Raw genomic sequence first — 19,509 nt, 5'->3', positions numbered from 1 at the left:
ATTTGAGACCAGCCTGGCCAACATGGCAAAACCCCGTCTCTACTGAAAATACAACCACCACAAAAAATCAGCTGGGTGTGGTGGCACATCCCTGTAATCCCAACTACTTGGGAGACTGAGGCAGGAGAATCACTTGAACCTGGGAGGCAGAGGTTGCAGTAAGCCGATATTGCACCACTGCACTCCAGCCTGGGCCACAGAGGAAGACTCTGTCTCAATCCATCCATCAATCAATCAATCAGTCAATGATGAGGTCTTTACATCAGTGTTCCCAAGAACCTCCTTCCTGGCCATGACAGGTCCCCTTCTGCTCTGGCCTCATAAATCCTTATCTGCCAGGTGAGGAAGTTGAATGTGCTGACTTCCAGGAGCCATCCATCGGCACCCCATCCCATCCACAGTCCTCCAGGGCACTGTCCAGTGTCTCTCTAACACCCTCCAAGCTCACCTGCCCTCAATCCCAGTGACCTCCCTGCCTCTATCCCACCTGGGCCTGGACAGCGAGCTGGGTTCCAGGCTGCAGGTGCAGGGATGGGGTGCTGTGGATGTAGGGGGAAGGCCCCCGGACATGGATGTTTCCCCACCCGTTCCTGACGTGGCCTGGCTTTGTTGTCAGGACTTTGGCACAAGGGTTCGTCCCCACCCACCCTTTCCCCTCCACATCCTTGTCCCTATCAGGGATCACAATGAAGAAGGTCGGAGGAGGCCAGGCGCGGTGGCTCACACCTGTCATCCCAGCACTTTGGGAGGCCGAGGCAGTTGGATCACTTGAGGTTAGGAGTTTGAGACCAGTCTGGCCAACCTGGTAAAACTCTGTCTCTACTCAAAAAACAAAAATTAGCCAGGCATGGCAGCGTTGCCTGTAATCTCAGCTACCTGGGAGGCTGAGGCAGGAGAGTCACTTGGACCCGCAAGATGGAGGTTGCAGCAAGCCAAGATCATGACTGCACTCCAGCCTGGGTGACAGAATGAGACTCTATCTCAAAAAAAAAGAAGGCTGGAGGAGTGGGAGAGGGAAGGGGCCTGGAGAGCCTCAGGAATAAATTGCTCCTCATCCTTGTCTTGTGGAGCTGCCTCTTGTCCAATCACCTGTTCATCCCGTGGTGAGGGAGGGGTCCTCACCCTAAATGGTAGATGGTTGAATACACACCACCCTACCCAGCACAGGTGACATCCACAGCAGTTTCTGTTTATCACATACAATCACAGCTCACACCGCACTCGCCAAGGCCCCATGGGGGTGCACTGTGGAGCAGACTGAACACGCAGGGGCAGCTGTGTAGCCGCAAGGGGGTGGGTGCCCTCCGACTCCTGCAGAGGACGTGAGTGGCTCATTTGAATAATTTCACCAGCTGGCAGGGAGGTGGAAACTGTTGGGTGGAGGACCAGGTGGGGTGCAGCTGGTCCGACTGATAGTGGAAGAGCTAGATAAGGGGACTTTTCTGCTGGTGGGGGCTATCAGGTGACAGCAGGGGACTCCTAGACCCCTGGGGGCCTTCAAGTCTCAGATGTCAAGAAGCACATGGGATTTTAGCCTCGCTGTACACCTTCTTCCCCAGAAGGCTTTGGGTGAAGACTCAGTGGGGACTAGGAGTGTGCAGCCATGGACCAGGACCCCCGGGGGCAGAGAGGGTAGGCAGTGAACCCACATTCACGTTCCTGGCTGGCTGTTCCGAGCACTCACCGTGAGCCAGGCCCTGTTCCGAGCATTCTCACTGTGATACCTCACAGACCCTCGCAGCGGCCCCCTGACGGAGATGCTGTGAGTGCCCCATCTTACAGAAGGAGAAACTGAGGCACAGCAGCCCACCCCAGGTCCCACAGCTGGCAGAAGTGGAGCCAGCGTTGGATTCAGGCCACCAGCTCCACAGCTTCCACATGGTGGCAGCAGCCAGCCTTGGTCTCTGTGCAGTCAGACGGCCCTGGGTTCAAATCTGCACTCTGCCCTGGCCAGGTGCTTAGCCTCTCTTGGAAGAGGAAAGACAACAGGCAAGGCAGAGGGGGTGAAGAACGCTGGTTGGGATTCGCTGGCGGTCACTGCCATTTGTCAGCCCTCCTCTGTGCCCAGCCCTTTTTCTAGCTCCTTTCCATAAATGACTTTCATTTAATCCTCACAACTCGCTCCGCATTCTACCAGGGAGACTAAAGCTTGGTGAGGCTAGAGGTGGCAGGGCTGGTGGCTGATGACTGTGATCCCAATGCTTTTGGAGGCTGAGGTGGGAGGACTGCTTGAGCCCAGGAATTTGAGACCAGCCTGGGCCACAGAGCAAGACCTCATCTCTACACAAATTTCAAAAATAAGTCGAGCATGGTGGTAATCCCAGCTCCTGGGAAGGCTGAGGCGATGGCTTGAGCCCAGGAGTTTGAGGCTGCAGTGAGCCGTGATCATATCACTGCACTCCAGCCTGGGCAACAGAGCGAGACCCTATCTGTAAAAGAAACAGAGGTGGGAATGCTGGAAGGGGCTGCCCAGGTTGGAGAGCTCCAGACAAGGGTTCCATGGCTGCCTTCCGAGGCTGCACAGTGTGAGCAAGGAAGGCACTTAACTGGGGGTTCTCCACACCCCCAGCCTAAGGCAAATGGAGAAAGATGTTAAATACTGAGCCTGTCTTTATTTAAAACTCTGACATTTTGTTCCTCATGGGTTTTTGCATTAATTTTCATTTTTTAAAGTACTGCATTAAAATATCATTTATCTCGACTACTAAGATTTGAGGCACCCCCATAATTTTGTGCCCTAGGCCAGGGCCTCACTTGCCTCACCAGGGCCCCGGTCTCTTTGGGGTCCTGAGACCCAAGGTCTGATGGGCGAGAAGTTGGCCTGCGTGAATGAGCAAACAAATCTGTGACCCACCGTCGGTCATGGAGTGGGAGAATTCAGGCTCAGGGTGAAATGATGTGCCAGGTTCCCAAGGCTGGGAGAATGTGGGACTTGTGTGTGAGCCCTGGCTGTCCACAGAGCTCATGTCTTCTCCTCTAACCTTCTGCCCTCGCACAGGTCAGGATTTTACTGGAATGGCATGGCCGTCTTCCCCAAGCCTCCCCCAGATGGGGTGTACCCCAACATGAGTGAGCCCGTCACCCCAGCCAACATCAACCTCTATGCTGAGGCCCTAGTGGCCAACGTGAAGCAGAGGGCCGCTTGGTTCCGGACACCCCATGTCCTCTGGCCCTGGGTAAGGCGGAGTCCCAGGCCCTGTGCCCTCAACACAGCCCAAGGAGCACTGTGCAAGCCCTGGCCCCTGCACCCAGGGCCACCCCATCCAGACCCGGCTAGGCAGCCATTCTCAGCCCAGTGGCTCCATCCTCCTTCTCTGCAGACCCCTGGGCCTCTCCCACTCTACCAACCCCTCCCCCACCTGGAAAAGCACCCTCACCCATGCTGGCCTCTCCAGCTCCCACTCAGCTCTCTTCCCCGCCTGGGCCGGGCTGGCTCCCAGCTCGGGCACTGCGTGCCTTAGAGTCCGCTGAGCTTCAGTTGCCTCCACTGTGAAATGGGGATGGTGGCAGCAGGCTTCATAGGCTTAGTGAGAGGTGAAGCATTCCCAGGAAGCCAGTGCCCGGCACGTCGCGGCCATCATCACAGCTAACCTTTAGTGAGCACCTGCTGTGTGCTGGGCACTGCCCCGTGGGATATATTTGTCTCAGCCATCTAATTTGCACCACTGGGCCTAGGAGCAGGCTGGTATCCATTTCACAGTTGAGGAAACCAACCGAGGCCACAGAGTTCCTTAGGGTGGCTAGGAAGGGGTGGACTTTGTGTTCAGACCCAGTCCGGCGGGCCCCAGAGCCTGCCTTCTTCATCCATGACTGCCCTGTTGAAGGCAAGCTTAAGGTCAGTAACTGAGTCATGGTTATTGTTATTAATCATTGTATTAATTATAATAATTAACAATCATTAATTATAATGATTTGGATAAGTAGTAACACTGATGGGCCTTAAGAGATGCCCAGGGCCGGGCGCCGTGGCTCACACCTATAATCCCAGCACTTTGGGAGGCCAAGACAGGCAGCTCACCTGAGGTCAGGAGTTCGGGACCAGCCTGGCCAACATGGCAAAACCCTGTCTCTACTAAAAATATAAAAATTAGCCAGGTGTGGTGGCGCATGCAGCCTCAGGGAGGCTGAGGCAGGAGAATCGCTTGAACCCGGGAGGCGGAGGTTGCATGACCCAAGATCAAGCCACTGCTATGGGAGCCGGTTTGGGGCCCCTGTTGGCCGCCTTGGAGACTGGGAGGGCAGCTGGTGGAGGGCAGTGATCAGACCACCCTTACTGGGCGAGCGCCCTGCTCCCACGGCACAGCTAACCTTTAGTGTCCCATGTCCCTGCAGGGATGTGACAAGCAGTTCTTCAATGCCTCGGTGCAGTTTGCCAACATGGACCCGCTGTTGGACCACATCAACAGCCATGCTGCCGAGCTCGGTGTCTCGGTGCAGTATGCCACGCTGGGCGACTACTTCCGTGCCCTGCATGCTCTCAATGTCACCTGGCGTGTCCGCGACCACCACGACTTCCTGCCCTATTCCACAGGTACAGGCTTCCAGGGGCTGGGGTGGTAGTTTGGTGGCAGGGAGGGTATAGTCCATGTACCCTCTGCCCACTTCAGGGTCTGCTTGGCACTGCTCTCCAAGCCCTGGAGGGGTGCCAGGCAAGTTCTGTGTGGGGCGCAGGGGCAGAGACTGGCCCCCTCTGCTCACTCCACCTGGACGTCCTGGCCGCCACATACACCACCTGATTCCCACAGGGCTCAGCCTCTCACCGTTGCCCACACATGCAGTTTCCTGCCTCTGGCCTTTGCACAGGCGGTGCCTCCTGCTGGGAGCAGCCTCCGCCACCTTCTCTTCCTGCATGAGTTCTACATAAACCTCTTCTACGAGCCCTTTCCTGATGCTGAGGCTGACTCAGGCTTCCTTTCACTGCATAGTCATTACTGGGCACCTCCTGTGCATCATGCCTGTGTCCTCAGGCCAGAACTGGGCTGGCTACCAGCAGCACAGCCTGAGAGCTAAGAGGGCTGGCTGTGAGTAAGCCTCTACTCCCTGGCCGTGTACAAGTCATGAAACCGTCCTGCCTCCAAAGGGTGACATTTGTGGTGCCTTGTCCATAGATAGGGTTGGTATGAAAATTCAATGAGAGGAAGTGCTCTCAGCCTCCTGCCCAGCACAGAGGCAGGGCTCAGCAGATGTCCTAGCCCTCTGGGTGCTGCTGTAACAGAATACCACAGAATGGGTCATTGATAAGGAAACGAAGTTTCTTTGGCTCACAGGTGTGGAGGCTGGGACGTCCAAGGTGGGAGGGCTGGTGTCTAGAGAGGGCCTTCTTGCTGCATCACCCATGGCTGAAGGCTGAGTGCAAAAGAACAGCCGGACAAGAGGGTCGAACTTGCTTTTCTAACAATCCCAGTCCCATGACAATGACATTAATCTGTTTGTGAGGGCAGAGCCTTCATGGCCTAATCTCCTCTTAAGCATCCCACCTCTTAATACAGTCACAATGGCAATTAAATTTTAACAATGGGTTTTGGAGGGTTATTCAAACCATAACATTTCCTTTCCAAAGAGATGCCACAGATGGACTCCAGCTGCAGGGCTCATTCTGGCCTGGGCACTGCCTTGACTCACCCATGACCTGGGTTAGTCCTGCCTCTCTGGGCCCCAGCCTCTGGGTCTGCATGGTGACCAGTGGGGCTGCATAGTCCCCGGCTCCTGCTGTTGACACCACGTTGGAGGCAGGTGGTGCTACACACACGGGTTGGGGGATGTCCATGGATGTGGGTGTGGTTGTAGGCAAGGCAGGAGGAGATATGTTAATGTGGGCATGGCTAATGGTGAGGTGGGTGGGGTAGTGACTGTGGGTGTGGCTACATCTAGTGGGTAGGGATACACCCGAGTCAAGTTGGGTGTGGCTCTGTCCAGGTGGGCGTGGTGTCCAGGCGGACATGGTATTGTGATGACCGCTGAGGCTGTGGAGCCTCTGCCAGACTGAATGGAATCGGGCCTCACCACCCACTCTCAACATGGCTGCAAAGCTGTGGAGGACCCCATCTGACCCACAGACTGTGGCCTGTCCCTTGGGCCATGTGACCACCCCTCCCAGTCTGATTCAGGACCAGTGGGGGAAGAACAGGGAATCAAGGCAAATCTGGGCACATCCCAGACGCCGAGGACCAGGAAAGCAGAAGCAACAGGAAGCTCCCTTCTGAGACAGACAGCCACTCCCTGGGAGGGTTCAGCCCTCCTGCCTCCTGCATGGGCCCTGGGCATCCTCATCCTCTCAGTCTTGCATCAGGACAGTGGCTCCCTGGGGTCTCTGAGCCCTTGCTGCCTCCTACCGTCCATCCTCCCTGGACGCCCAGAGAATCCCTGCTGAAACGCCTGCCTGGCCTGGCCTGGCCTCCCCATGCCCACGTCACACATGAAGGCCTCTGTGCAGTCTAGGCCCTTCTCGGTGAGGTCCTGCCCACCTGGCTCCTCCTCTTCCCCCTCTGGGTCTCCCAGGCCCTTTGCTCACACATCTGTTCTGTGTTTCCTTCAGCACCCCACCCCACCTGCCCCAGTGCAGCCTGCCTCTCCCGCCCTGCCCAGGGCCCGTCCAGGGCTTTCTGGGCAGTTCCTAGTCTGGCTATGGGAGGAGGCCTGAATTGGGAGCCGCAAGCCCTGGGCTCACTGCCTGCCCGGCCTGCCTCCTTGGGTGACCCTGGCAGAGGCTGCCTCTGCAGCCCCAACTTCTCAGCTCTTCCAGGGCTAGAGCTTAGCGGACTTCTGGGTCAAGCTCACCGTCTTCCCTTGTCTCCCAGATCCATTTCAGGCCTGGACGGGCTTCTACACATCCCGCAGCACACTGAAGGGGCTGGCCCGGCGAGCCAGCGCCTTGTTGTATGCCGGGGAGTCCATGTTCACACGCTACATGTGGCCAGCACCCCGTGGGCATCTGGACCCCACCTGGGCCCTGCAGCAGCTCCAGCAACTTCGCTGGGCCGTCTCCGAGGTAACACCACTTTTAGCCACAGTGGCAGGATTGGAACCTCCCATGCAATCCACCTCCCCTCCCTTATCCTAGCCAATCCTCCCAGCCCTGGGGCACTTTACAGAGGGGAAACTGAGGTTCCCTTTGGTTACAAGGCCGGTGCATGGTGAACGCGGGCCAAGGCTGAGACCACAGCCTGATCCATCCAGCTGGTGGCCTCATTAAGCTTTGTAGCAGTTTAGCAAGAGGGATAAAGGACAAGGTGGAGTGGCATTTGTGTCCGACAGCCCTGCCTGCATCCAAATCTCGGCTCAGCTGTGTGACGTCAGGCACATGATTCCCATGCCCAACCGAGACCTAATTCCCTCCTGTACAATGAGAACAACAAGCTTGCCCAGGAGGACGGTGGGGCAATTGGATGTGCTGGTGTGCACAGCCTGCTTGGTGCAGTGGCTGCTGAATAGCCAGTTTATGAGTTTCCGTCTCCACCCATCCCCTACTGTACTGATGGGAAGACAGACCCAAGACAGCCTGTAACTTGTCCTCAGTCACCTATCTAAAAAAGGGTCACACCAGCCATGACACTGTAACAGTTCCCCAAAAGGAACTGCTGGCAGAACATGTCATTGTGTTGTGAGAGAAATGAGGTGACTTTAGGGTCCATCAGAGCAGGGGGTCCAGAGATGGGGGACAATGAGTTCCCACAAGGGCAGGAAAAGTTGGGCAAGCTCCTCAGCTTCTCTTGGCCTCAGTTCCCCCTTCTGTAAAATGCCGGGGACTGCCCCCTTCTCCACGGGCACCTGGCAAGCCAGAATGAGAGCCAGCGCCTAGTACGTGCCTTGTAGGTGCCTCGCAGAGTCAGGTCCTGATCCTGTTCTTCCTCCCCTCTGGGGGTTGCTGCAGGTCCAGCACCATGATGCCATCACTGGGACTGAGTCCCCCAAGGTGAGAGACATGTACGCGACGCACCTGGCCTCGGGGATGCTGGGTGTGCGCAAGCTGATGGCCTCCATCGTCCTAGACAAGCTCCAGCCCCAGGCACCCATGGCGGCCAGCTCCGGTGAGCCGGGCCCTGCAGGGAGGCTGTGGCCCCTTTATGAAGGGAGAGCCTGAGGGGGTCAGGGGAGGGGCTCAATGACCCCAGCTTCAGACTCTTGAGTCCACATCACCCATGTTGCCCTTCCCCACGGTGAGAGCTCGGACAGGTGGCTTCAATCCTCCCAGCCTCTGTTTGCTCATCCGTGCAATGAGGAAGGGTTGGTGATGTTACAACAAGAGCCAGAAATAGCAGCTAACATGTTTTGAGCATTTACTAAGCTCAAAATACCCTTCATGCAGTATTGAATTTAATGCCTCACAAAATCTGTACAAAATAGGAATGGTTACTGTCCTCATTTTACAGCCGAGGAAACAGACTCAAGTTATATGCTAGCCCAGGGCCACTCGGGTAGGAAGGAGCAGAGCAGGGATTGAACCTGAACCCCGTGCTGCCCAGCCTTGCAGAGAGTACGCCGGTGTCCTCAGGGGCCCGGTCCCTTCCTGGCTCCCGGCACTCCCTCCCGAACTCCACTTGGCTGAGATCACAGCAGGGCAGCCATGGGACCAGCCTCTTTGACTGTGAGTTTTCCCATGTGTAGAGTGACCGATCACATGCCAGTGTGCCTGGGACTGAGGGGTTTCCAAACTGGGAAGATCCTGGACAAATGAAGACAGGTTGGCGGCCCTCTGCCCACATGAGACTCTTCTGTGCATAGGCCCCCAGGTCCCACCCACAGCCTGCACTTGGTCATCTTGCACTTCCTTCTTGTTTTTTGTTTTTTGAGACAGGGTCTCACTCTGTCACCTAGGCTGGAGTGCAGTGGTGCCAATCATGGGTCACTGCTGCCTTAGACTCCTGGGCCTGAGCGATTCTCCTGCCTCAGCCTCCCAAGTAGCTGGGACTCCAGGCATGCACCACCACACCTGGCTCATTGTTTTATTTTTATGTTTTCTGGAGAGACAGGATCTCGCCGTGTTGCCAGGATGGTCTCTAACTCCTGGACTCAAGTGGTCCTCCCACCTTGGTCTGTCAAAATGCTGGGATCACAGGCAAGAGCCACTGCACCTGGCTGCCTTGTACTTCTTCGTGTCCCAGCTCTGGCCTGCCCACTGCCCTAGCATCTAACATGCCCTTCCCCTCCCATCTCTGTCTGTGTGTAATCCCATCCAACCTGCAGGCTCTGGAAGGCCCCCTGGCCTCAGGAACACCAGCCAGGTGGAAGAGACAGTGGCAGATGTGGAGCTCTCAGCTGGGGTATGGCTTCACTGCCAGGTGGGGCCTTTTGAAGAGCTGTCATTCCAATGAACACACAGGAGAGGCTTCCCCAAGCTGTGAATAGGTAGAGAAGACCAGGAAAGGTGTCCCCGGCAGAGGGAACAGCCCAGGCAGAGGCAGGGAGGCTGGAAGTATGTGCTGGGTTCAGGGATCCAGGAGTTCTCAGGTGTGGCCAGAGCTCGCACACATGGGCTGGTAGGATGCAACAGAAAAAGAGGCCAGGTCCTCATCACAGGGGCCTAAAATGCCAGGCTAGGCAATGGACTTGACCCTCTAGGCTCCAGAGAATTCTCTGGTGGCTCACAGTGCCCAGCACTCAAAGCTTTGGAGCCAGGCCTTAGAAGCTGGGTCACCTTGGGCAGGTGGCTGTACTTCTCTGGACCTGTTTCCTCATCAGTAAAATGGGCCGATAGAGATGTGTGAGGAGCAAACAGAACCTCAGTTCTCCAGGGCGACACGGACACCTTATGTTCCGAGCCCCTCCGCCTGCCCTGCCCTGGAAGCCAGACTGCAGAACGTAGCCCACGCTGTGTCTGTGGGAAACACCTGTTGGCCTGCCTGCTTCCCGGCTCCCCTGGGAGTTCTGGAGGGCTGCGTCTCACCTGCCTCAGTGTCCCTCGTACTGAGGGGCACCCAGTGAGCACCCCATTCCAGAAGGTGAGTCACATGGCACAAGCAAAGCCTCCTCTCTGTGCAGGTGCAGGGCCTGCAGGACATTTTGCCTCGGTCTACAACCCGCTGGCCTGGACGGTCACCACCATCGTCACCCTGACTGTTGGTTTCCCTGGAGTCCGCGTGACAGATGAGGCGGGCCACCCAGTGCCCTCGCAGGTAGGGACACGATATCCTGCTGGAGGGGCCTTGGCTGCTTGCTGAGCCTGCTCTGGGCTGGGCACATTGTCTCTTCCGACCTTGTAAGGGAGGCCTTCTCGCCTTTGTTTTACAGAAGAGGAAACTGAGGCTCAGAGAAGCAAAGGGGTTTTTTTTCCCAACACCACCCAATTCTCCACTTTTCTGACACCAACTGAGTGTCCTAAAATCAATTCATTCCGGAACTAAGTACCTGGAGTGAGCACAGACCCCCCAGATTAGGGGCCCAATCTCACAAGACCCCTAATTTCAGACACCAGCCACAAATGGGGTTCCCAGGCTACCACACTTGTGTCCTCCTGACTGAATTCTGGGGTTCCCATGATACACACATACACAAGTTTGATAATTCATTAGAACAACTCACAGAACTCAGACAGGTGCCATACTTACCATGACATTTTTGTTAGAAAGGGTACAACTGGCTGGGTGCGGTAGCTCACGCCTATAATCCCAACACTTTGGGAGGCTGAAGCGGGTGGATCACCCGAGGTCAGGAGTTCGAGACCAGCCTAGCCAACATGGTGAAACCCCGTCTCTAACTAAAAGTACAAAAATTAGCCAGGCATAGTGGCACGCACTGGTATAAAAATTGGGAGGCTGAGGCGGGAGAATCGCTTTAACCTGGAAGGCAGAGGTTGCAGTGAGCTGAGACCGCACCACTGCACTCCAGCCTGGGCAACAAGAGTGAGACTCCATCTCAAAATAAAAAGAAAGAAAGGGTACAACTCAGGGACAGCTGCAGGGAGCAGAGCACTGGCGAGGTGGAAGCAGGGAGGGCCTAGCATCCCAGCCCTGTAACCCGGGCTCGCTTCCTTGGGAGCAGCCCCCTCCTGAAGCCACCTATGGGCCTTGCCAGAAGGCACCTCAACAGCAAAAGCTCAGATAAGGTTGGAAGGGGCTTGTTATGAACTTTAGAAGACACTCCTATCACTCAGGAAGTCCCAATGGTTTTAGGAGCTCTGTGGCAAGAGCTGCAGACAAAGACCAAATCTATCTATGTTTACTGTACCACACAGAGTCCCTGAGGTCACACAGCTGGGAGATGACAAACTCCCAACTTCCAAACCTTTCTTGGTCAATCAAAGCCGTGGTTCGAGTGAAAGTGTGACAGCCTGCCCTTGTAGGAAGACATCACCCAGGGACACATAGCCGTTGAGGGCAATTGGATCTACCCAGCGGACTGATACTGGGCTTGGGGCATCCAATGTCGCCAGAAGCCAGGGGCCATCTGTGTCATCATCCCTGTCATCCCCTCGTGTACTCGGAGGCCTGCTGAGACTAAGGGACTGGTCAAAGTCCCCCAGCGAGGGAGAGGTGGAGCAGGCTCCACATTCAAGCCCCACCAGCTGTGAACTGAGCCTTCCCCTGTGCCCAGGCCTGGCACTGTGCCCAGCACTAATGGGGTCACGCTATGGGAGACAAGGGCCTCATCTGTCTCAGCCTGCTTGGGCTGCTATGACAAAGAATCAAAGTATCTTAGACTATATGGCTTAAATGACAGACATTTATTTCTCACAGTTCTGGAGGCAGGAAGATCAAGGTGCCAGCATGGCCAGGTTCTGGTGAGGGCCTCTTCCTGGTTGCCATCTTCCTGTGTGTCCTCACATGGCACAAGAGGCCGAGGGAGCTCTCTGAGGTCTTTTTTACAAGGGCACTAATCCCATTCTTGAGGGCTGCACCCTCCTGACCTAATCACCTCCCCAAGGCCCCACCTCCAAGTAATGACTTGGAATCCGGACATCAGCCATTTGAGGGGACACAGACATTCAGTCCGTGGCATCGCTCATGCCACGTGGGAGTTAGGAGGTGGCACAACTGTTGTGCCCTGCTTACACTTTTTAAGACCATTTTTAGTGTCAATTTTCCTTTTTTTTTTTTTTTTTTGAGACAAAGTCTCACTCTGTCATGCAGGCTGGAGTGCAGTGGTGCAATCACAGCTCACTGCAGCCTCGACCTCCCAGGCTCAAGCGATTCTCCCACCTCAGCCTCCTGATAGCTGGGACCACAGGTGCACACCACCACACATGGCTAATTTTTTTGTTTGTTTTTTGGTAGAGGCAGGGTCTCACTATGTTGCCCAGGCTGGTCTCAAACTCCTGGCCTCAAGCAATCCTCCCACCTTGGCCTCCCAAAGAGCTGGAATTACAGGTGTGAGCCACCACACCAGGCCTGTTCACACTCCTGTTCGCTGGGCCCCCTTGTATAGGCTGATCCCTAGAAGGGCCTCACGTGTGGGAAGCTTTCCCTCACTCCCCTGCCTTTGGGAATATTTGTGATCTAATATGAATTTCCACCCTGGCATGTGGGCAAGCCTTCAGGAATCTTAAAGGGGTGCTTTAATGGAGGTGCCGATATTAGGGATGGGGCCAGACTGCCTCTCTCCACACCACCTAGACACCTTACGTGGGTCAGGCCAACTCCAGTTCCAAAGGGCGCCAGACACACCACCCAGCTGACCCTTCTTGGGAAGGTGGAGGAGGGGGTGGCATCACTCATTCACTCAGCGAAGCTCCCGAATGCCCATCCTGGGCCCAGCCCTGGGCTGGGTGCTGGGCCCCTGGACCTGAGTGAGGCCAAGCCCCATCCCAGGACACAGACGTGGATGGTGACAGTGTGGAGTGGTGGCTCAGGAGCCAAGGGAGGGGCCTCGGCTGGAACTGAGACCTGGGAGGAGTTTGTCCAGCACAGGGAGAGGCGAGGGGAGGGGATGGGTCTGAGCAGAACCCCACACCCCCCTTCCCCACTCAGAGGCAACATCCGTTAAGAGTAGATTCCTTCAACATACATTTCTGGAGCTCCTACTGTCTGTCAGCCCCTGTTCTAGGCACTGGGGATGGTGTACTAACCAAACAGACACAAATCCCACTGCCTGGGGTGGGGGGCGGGGCATCTATTCCAGTAGGGGAGACAGGTGATAAGTAAAATAAGAAAAATATGGAATATGATAGGCGATGACCACCATGAGGGGGACAGTCACTAGGGCAAGTTGCAGGGGCTGGGGACACATTTTAAATAGGTGGGCCAGGCCGCATCAATGCGGGATCAGGCAGACAGGGAACAGGTGTCTGCTGTATTTGGGATAAAGGCTGGGTTGGGGGGCATGTACACCATTATTGGGCTTGCTAATAGGGCCCCCCAAAAGGCCTCCCCACTGGGGCACAGGAACTGAGGGGGCGCAGTGCCCTCCTCCAGCCTGCCTCCCCAAATCAGACACCTCGGAGGTGAGCAGAGGCCAGGAGGGTTAACCTGGAAAAGTCCCTCCACATGGGGATGAGAAGATTGGGGGATGGCCCCTCCCAGGAGAAGGTAGTCCAGGTGGAGGGCACAGCGTGGCACAGGCTCAGAGGCAGGAAAGGGCAGGAGTGTCAGGAAGGAAGGGTTGGTGATGCAGGAGCCCCAAGGGCCAGAGGACAGAGCAAGGTCACTGCAGGGAGGAGGCTGGGTCCCAGAGGAGGCTTCCTTCCCCGATTGCAGCAGACAAGAGTCTCGAAAAGCTCGCTTTGATTGCTGCAGTGGATGGGTTGGTAGTCACAGGAGTGGATGTGGGGACAGCAGTGCAGATGCTGGGCAGTTACCTAGGGAGGGGCCACAGCAGCTGTGACCAGGCAGAGGCCACAGGGAAGGGAGATGAGAGGCCTCAAGAAGGCGGTGGGGGGCCTTGGTGGTGGGTGGGAGTGGCCGGAGGGTGGGGGATGGGGGTGCCTGGGGGATGGGGAAGGGGAGTGACTGAGGGATGGGATGACTAGGGGGTCGGGGTGGAGAGAGCTGGACAGCAGGGAGCAGAAGGTGCAGGGTAGGTGCCGGAAGGGCCATCGTTGGATGGGGATGCTGGGGGGAGCAGGTGTGGGTGGGATGGGGTAGCTGGTGAGGTCAGCTGTGGACATCCAGGTGGAGGCGTCAAGCAAGAAGCTATATTCGTGGATCTCAGGTTCCAGAAGAGGTCAGTGGATTTGGGTTTGCTTTTGGGAGTCATCACTTTTGTTGATGAAGGGTGATTAAAGGAGCCGGGGGTGTTCAGGAGCTCCCAGTTCAGGAGCTGGGAGTAAGAGAAGCTTTGGGGACCCCAAGAACCAGCTATCTTCAGGTCGCTGAAGGGTTCTCCCAGGACTGATGTGGTTTGTGGGGGTCCAAGGGGAGAAAGCCAGACTGGGGGCAGGGAGGAGAACTCAGCAGGATCCAAGAGATGGAAAGACACTGCTGCCTCAGCAGGTAGTGAGCATCCCATTCCAGAAAGTGTGTGAGCTGACAGTTAACAAGTCTCATCCTGCTGGCCTTGCAGATCCAAAACTCAACAGAGACCCCATCTGCGTATGACCTGCTTATTCTGACCACAATCCCAGGCCTCAGTTACCGACACTACAGCATCAGACCCACTGCAGGGGCCCAAGAGAGCACCCAGGAGCCGGCTGCCACTGTGGCCAGCACCCTTCAATTTGGCCGCAGGCGGAGGAGACGCACCAGACATGCAGGCAGGTACTTGGTGCCTGTGGCAAACGACTGCTACATTGTGCTGCTCGACCAGGATACCAACCTGATGCACAGCATCTGGGAGAGGTAAGGTGCAGCCATTGCTGTCTCTGAGGCACAGGCATGCCTGGAGCTTGGGCATGTCAGGCCTCTACCTGGATTCTCCATTTGCTCACTTGCCTGGGGGAAGGACTAGATGGTGGTGAAACCCCTTCCTGCTATTGTGATCTTTAATTTTAGAAGTGTGAGCCTGGGCCAGTGCAGGAAAGGCTTGCTTATACTTTTTCATTCCAGGGCTGTTGATCCATAGAAAAAAATGAGCATTGAGGGACTCACTCTGGGAAAAAAAATTATTGTTATCCACTTTTTTTTTTTAATTTAGAGAAACAAAATCTCTGTTCAGTAAATAGTGGTACTGTCTTTAAAGCAGGATGGGACTTTCAAAATCATCTAATCCCACCCACCCACCTGTCTACTTACCCATCTATTCACCCACCCACTTATCTACCCACCCAGTTATCCATCCATCCGTCCATCCATCCACCCAATTATCCACCCACTCATCCATCCACCCACCCACTTACCCATCTATCCATCCATCTACCTACCCACCCATTCATCATCCATCCATCTACCCACTCACCTATGTACCTACCCATTCATCCATCAATCCACTCACCCAACCACCCATTCATTCATTCATTCATTCACGTATTCATTCAGCAGCTATTTGTGGACATCAGAGTGGGCAGCTGACCTCCCAAGAAAGACCTCGTGGCTGGTTTATCCTTCCTAGGCCACGTCCGGTGCAGTCTTCATCAGGCCCAGCTGCCTCTGCCAGAATACTCACCTTGTCTCCTGATGTGACCTCCTAACCGAGAGGAGTACATGGCAGAAAGTGAGGGGACAGGAAAGGGGAGAGGGGAGACAGAAGAAGAGGAGGGAGAGAAGAAGGGAGAGGGGCATTTGTACTGAGGTGGGTATCAGGGGAGCTCAGCTCAAGGTCACTGTCAGCAGCTCCCTGCCCACAGAGCTCCAGGACTTCTCTGGGAATGGGCCCCCAGTCAGGTCTATCCTCATCTTCCCCCAGTGGCTCCTGAGGGAAAGCGGGGCAGGTGCAGGGGTGACAGCAGCCAGCATGGGTGGCTGGCAAGGGGGGAGTTGGGCAGAGGAACTGCAGAAATGGGAGAAACCCCAGCATGGTCCAAGCCTGCCAGGTTAGGCCAGGAGAGGCAGAATGTGCCCTGCCCCTTCCTCACTCAGGCCCCATGCCCCCTCTGTACATGCCCCTTAGGGCAGGCCACGGACCCCACATGCCTAAGCCAGGGTCCCACCCGGCATTTCCAGCACTGGAGTTCAGGCTGTCCTGTCCCGTTCGTGGCCCTGTCTGTCTCTCTTGCTTTTGAACTCCAGTGAGGACAAAGCAGTTCTTATTAGGCTCCCAAAACCCCACCAGGGGTAAGCCTTGCAAAACCAGTGACGTCACCTGAGCAGAAAGGAGGAGCTGTTGGTATTCAGAGTAGGGGCCGTCTGGAGACAACACCTGGGGCCAGGCCTCAGGCCTCGAAGGGCATAGGGGAGGTTGTTCCGTAGGAAGGAGACTGCCTGTGCAGAGGCCCGGGGTGGGAAGCCAAGGGTGCGGACACCAACCCCAGGGCAGTGTGGGTTGAAGGGAGCACTTTTGTTCCTTATATAATAGCTTGACTGAGATGCACTTCACAGACCACACAATTCACCCATTTAAAGTGGGCAATTCAGTGGTTTTTGGTGCATTCACAGAGTTGTGCAGCCATCACCACAATCAATTTTAGAACGTTTTCATTACTCCAGAAAGCAAGCTCAGGCTGTTGAGCGGTCACTCCCCATCTTCCCCTCCCCAACGGGCCCTGGCAGTCCTAGTCTATTTCTGTCTATATGGATTTACCTGTTTGTACAATATGTGGTCCTTTTGCAACTCACTTCTTTCACTTTGCATATTTTCTTTTTTCCCCCTTTTTTATTGATTGATTGATTGAGAGAGTCTCACTCTGTAATCTAGGCTGGAGTGCAGTGGCACAATCATGGCTCACTGCAGCCTCAACCTCCTCTGGGGCTCAAGTGATTCTCCCACCTCATCCTCCTGAGTAGCTGGGATTACATGTGCATACCACCACACCCAGCTAATTTTTGTGTTTTTTGTAGAGATGGTGTTTCACCATGTTGCCCAGGCTGGTCTCAAACTCCTGAGCTCAAGTGATACACCTGCCTCAGCTTCCCAAAGTGCTGGGATTACAGGCGTGAGCCACCATGCCCAACCCACTTAGCACGTTTTCAAGGTTCATCAGTATCGTAGCACATATCAGTACTTCGTTCCTTTTCATGGCTGAATGCTATTCCATCGCATGTATGTACCACATTTTGTTTATCCATTCTTTAGTTGATGGACGTTTGGGTTGTTTCCACGTTTTAGCTACTATCAATAATGCTGCTCTGAACATTCACGTACAAGTTTTTGTGTGGACATACATTTTCGTTTCTCCTGGGTACATAGCTAGGAGTAGAATTACTCAGTCATAAGCTAACTCTATGTTTAACTCTTTGAGGAACTGCCAGACCGTTTTCCAAAGCGGCTGCACCATTTTCTGTTCCTCCCAGCAGCGGATGAGGGTTCCGATTTCTTCACATCCTCGCCCACACTTGTTATTTTCTGTCTTTTCAATTATAGCCATTCTCGTGGGCGAGAAGTGGCATCTCATGATGGTTTTGATTTGCATTTCCCTGCTAACTAATGGTGTTCAGCATCTCTTCATGTACTTACTGGTCACTAGCATATCTTCTGTGGTGAGATGTGTCTTTAGATCCTTTACCTATTTTTAAATTGGCTTGTCTTTTATTATTGAGTTGTAAGAGTTCTTTATATATTCTAGCTACAAGTCCCTTGTCAGATTTATGATTTGCAAATCCCTCCTCCCATTCCGTGGCTTGTCTTTTTACTCTTTTGATGGCCCCTGGGGGAGCTTTTTAAAAGGATGGTGCGGGGAAGGGGTCCAGGGCCAGAGGCCTCAATTCTTTTCTTTCTCCTTCTCCACCAGCACTCAGTAGAACCCTCCACAGCCTGCCTCCCTTTCCTTCCCCATCCTCACCACGATCCCACAGAGAAGTGAGTGCAGAGGCCATCCACCTCACTGTCCGCCCACAGCCAGGCCAGACTCAGATACAAATACATCACTTGTGCACTTGGTTAAGACAAAGATTGCATTTTACAGTTAAAATACTTGAACCCCTCCTGCTCTTCTCCCATCCTCTGTCCTAACACAAACATCCTAATAGAAGGGAGGGAGCACAGAATTTAAAGTTGGGGCTGAATTTGAGTTCTGGCTTGCACACTTCCTAGATGTGCGATCTTGGGTGCATGATGTCACAACTTCCAGCTTCGGATGCCTCGGGAGTGGGATGGGTTAATAGTCCCTGCCCTTGGGGGTTGGGAGAATTTAACCAGGTGAAGTCAGTGAAGGCTCTGGCCCATGACATGGGGTCTGTACACATGGGTGTACTGCTGGGCAGCTCAGAGTCAGCATGACAAAAGCCCGTTCCTGCACTGGTTTCACTTGCAGACCACCGCCTGGGTGAGCCAGTTCCACCTCTTGGGGGTGCCCTCTGCTGACGGCTCACGGTTCCTGTCTGCAGGCTCTGTCCCTCTTCTCCTTTGTGACCCGTTCTGGGAAAGGATGGAGTCTAAAGCCACACTGGCTGTGGGTGGGGTCACAGGGCTTCTAGATGAGCTGAGTCATATGGCCTCGTGAGCGCTACGCAGGCCACTCAGATGGCGTCTGGAGAGAGAAGCTTGCCAGCCGGTGTCTGTGAGACCTTGTGCAGGATGAGAATGACATCTTCTCTCTCCTGCCTCTGCAGACAGAGCAAACGAATGGTGCACGTGACCCAGGAGTTCCTGGAGTACCACGTCAACGGGGATGTGAAACAGGGCCCCATTTCCGATAACTACCTGTTCACACCGGGCAAGGCCGCGGTGCCTGCGTGGGAAGCTGTGGGAATGGAGATCGTGGCGGGACAGCTTGTGACTGAGATCCGGCAGTACTTCTACAGGTGCTTCCCCCTGGGGTGACCCCCACAGCCCGGCACACTTGACACGTGGTTTGATGAAGAAATGAATTGCTCTGGTGTCTGCATGCTGGCTGCGTTTGCATGTGGTGTCACGTTGGTTGGGAGCTAAGTTCAGCACTGGGAGAGAGACCCACAGACCCTGGGGCCCACAGAGCACCTGTTCTTCCATGATCAGAGCAGACATAAGGCAGGCCCAGCATGGCAGCCCTGCGGTGTCGGGGAACCAGGCTGCTCCCAGCCGCTCGGGGTCCTGGGTGGTGCTATTGTCCACATGGCCCAAGAAGGCTCCCTGCCTTTCGGCCCTACCCTGCCCTGCCCACATGAAGGAAGGGAAACAAAAAGGAAGCATCTAGCAGGTTCCTGGAGCTTTACTTACTGATGCTCCCTTCTCCTCCAGGAACATGACAGCACAGAATTACACGTATGCAATCCACTCCCGGCTCACCCATGTGCCACAGGGCCATGACGGGGAGCTGCTCTGCCACCGGATAGAGCAGGAGTACCAAGCCGGCCCCCTGGAGCTGAACCGCGAGGCTGTCCTGAGGACCAGCACTAACCTAAACAGCCAGCAGGTCATCTACTCAGACAACAATGGCTACCAGATGCAGCGGAGGCCCTACGTTTCCTATGTGAACAACAGCATCGCTCGGGTATGCCCTGCGATGCCCACAAGGCACACTCCCAGTGGCGCCTTTCCTGGACCCATTAAGCATCAACTTGTAGCAGTAGAAGCCTCCAGTGAGAATATTTTTTTCCTTTTTTTTAAGATGGAGTCTCACTCTGTCAC

General features: G+C 55.1%; 1 protein-coding gene across 3 annotated transcripts in view; it reads left to right on the top strand.

Annotated features, from left to right (window-relative positions):
- Positions 1-19,509, top strand: part of MAN2B2 (mannosidase alpha class 2B member 2) — a 48,779-nt gene that overhangs the window by 17,590 nt on the left and 11,680 nt on the right. For 2 of the 3 annotated variants that reach the window (XM_055245706.2, XM_063619724.1), the window contains exons 6-13: positions 2,999-3,176; positions 4,333-4,531; positions 6,798-6,988; positions 7,871-8,027; positions 9,979-10,112; positions 14,434-14,708; positions 18,513-18,704; positions 19,120-19,372. In XM_055245706.2, the coding sequence (XP_055101681.2) occupies positions 2,999-3,176; positions 4,333-4,531; positions 6,798-6,988; positions 7,871-8,027; positions 9,979-10,112; positions 14,434-14,708; positions 18,513-18,704; positions 19,120-19,372 (1,579 nt within the window). The remainder of the gene's footprint in view (positions 1-2,998; positions 3,177-4,332; positions 4,532-6,797; positions 6,989-7,870; positions 8,028-9,978; positions 10,113-14,433; positions 14,709-18,512; positions 18,705-19,119; positions 19,373-19,509) is intronic. The other variant, XM_055245708.2, reaches the window with a different exon arrangement.

Source organism: Symphalangus syndactylus, chromosome 16 (assembly GCF_028878055.3).
Source record: "Symphalangus syndactylus isolate Jambi chromosome 16, NHGRI_mSymSyn1-v2.1_pri, whole genome shotgun sequence".
NCBI classification, from domain to species: domain Eukaryota; kingdom Metazoa; phylum Chordata; class Mammalia; order Primates; family Hylobatidae; genus Symphalangus; species Symphalangus syndactylus.
Note: the sequence above shows the minus strand (reverse complement) of the source record. Positions and strands in the feature narration are given on the sequence as shown.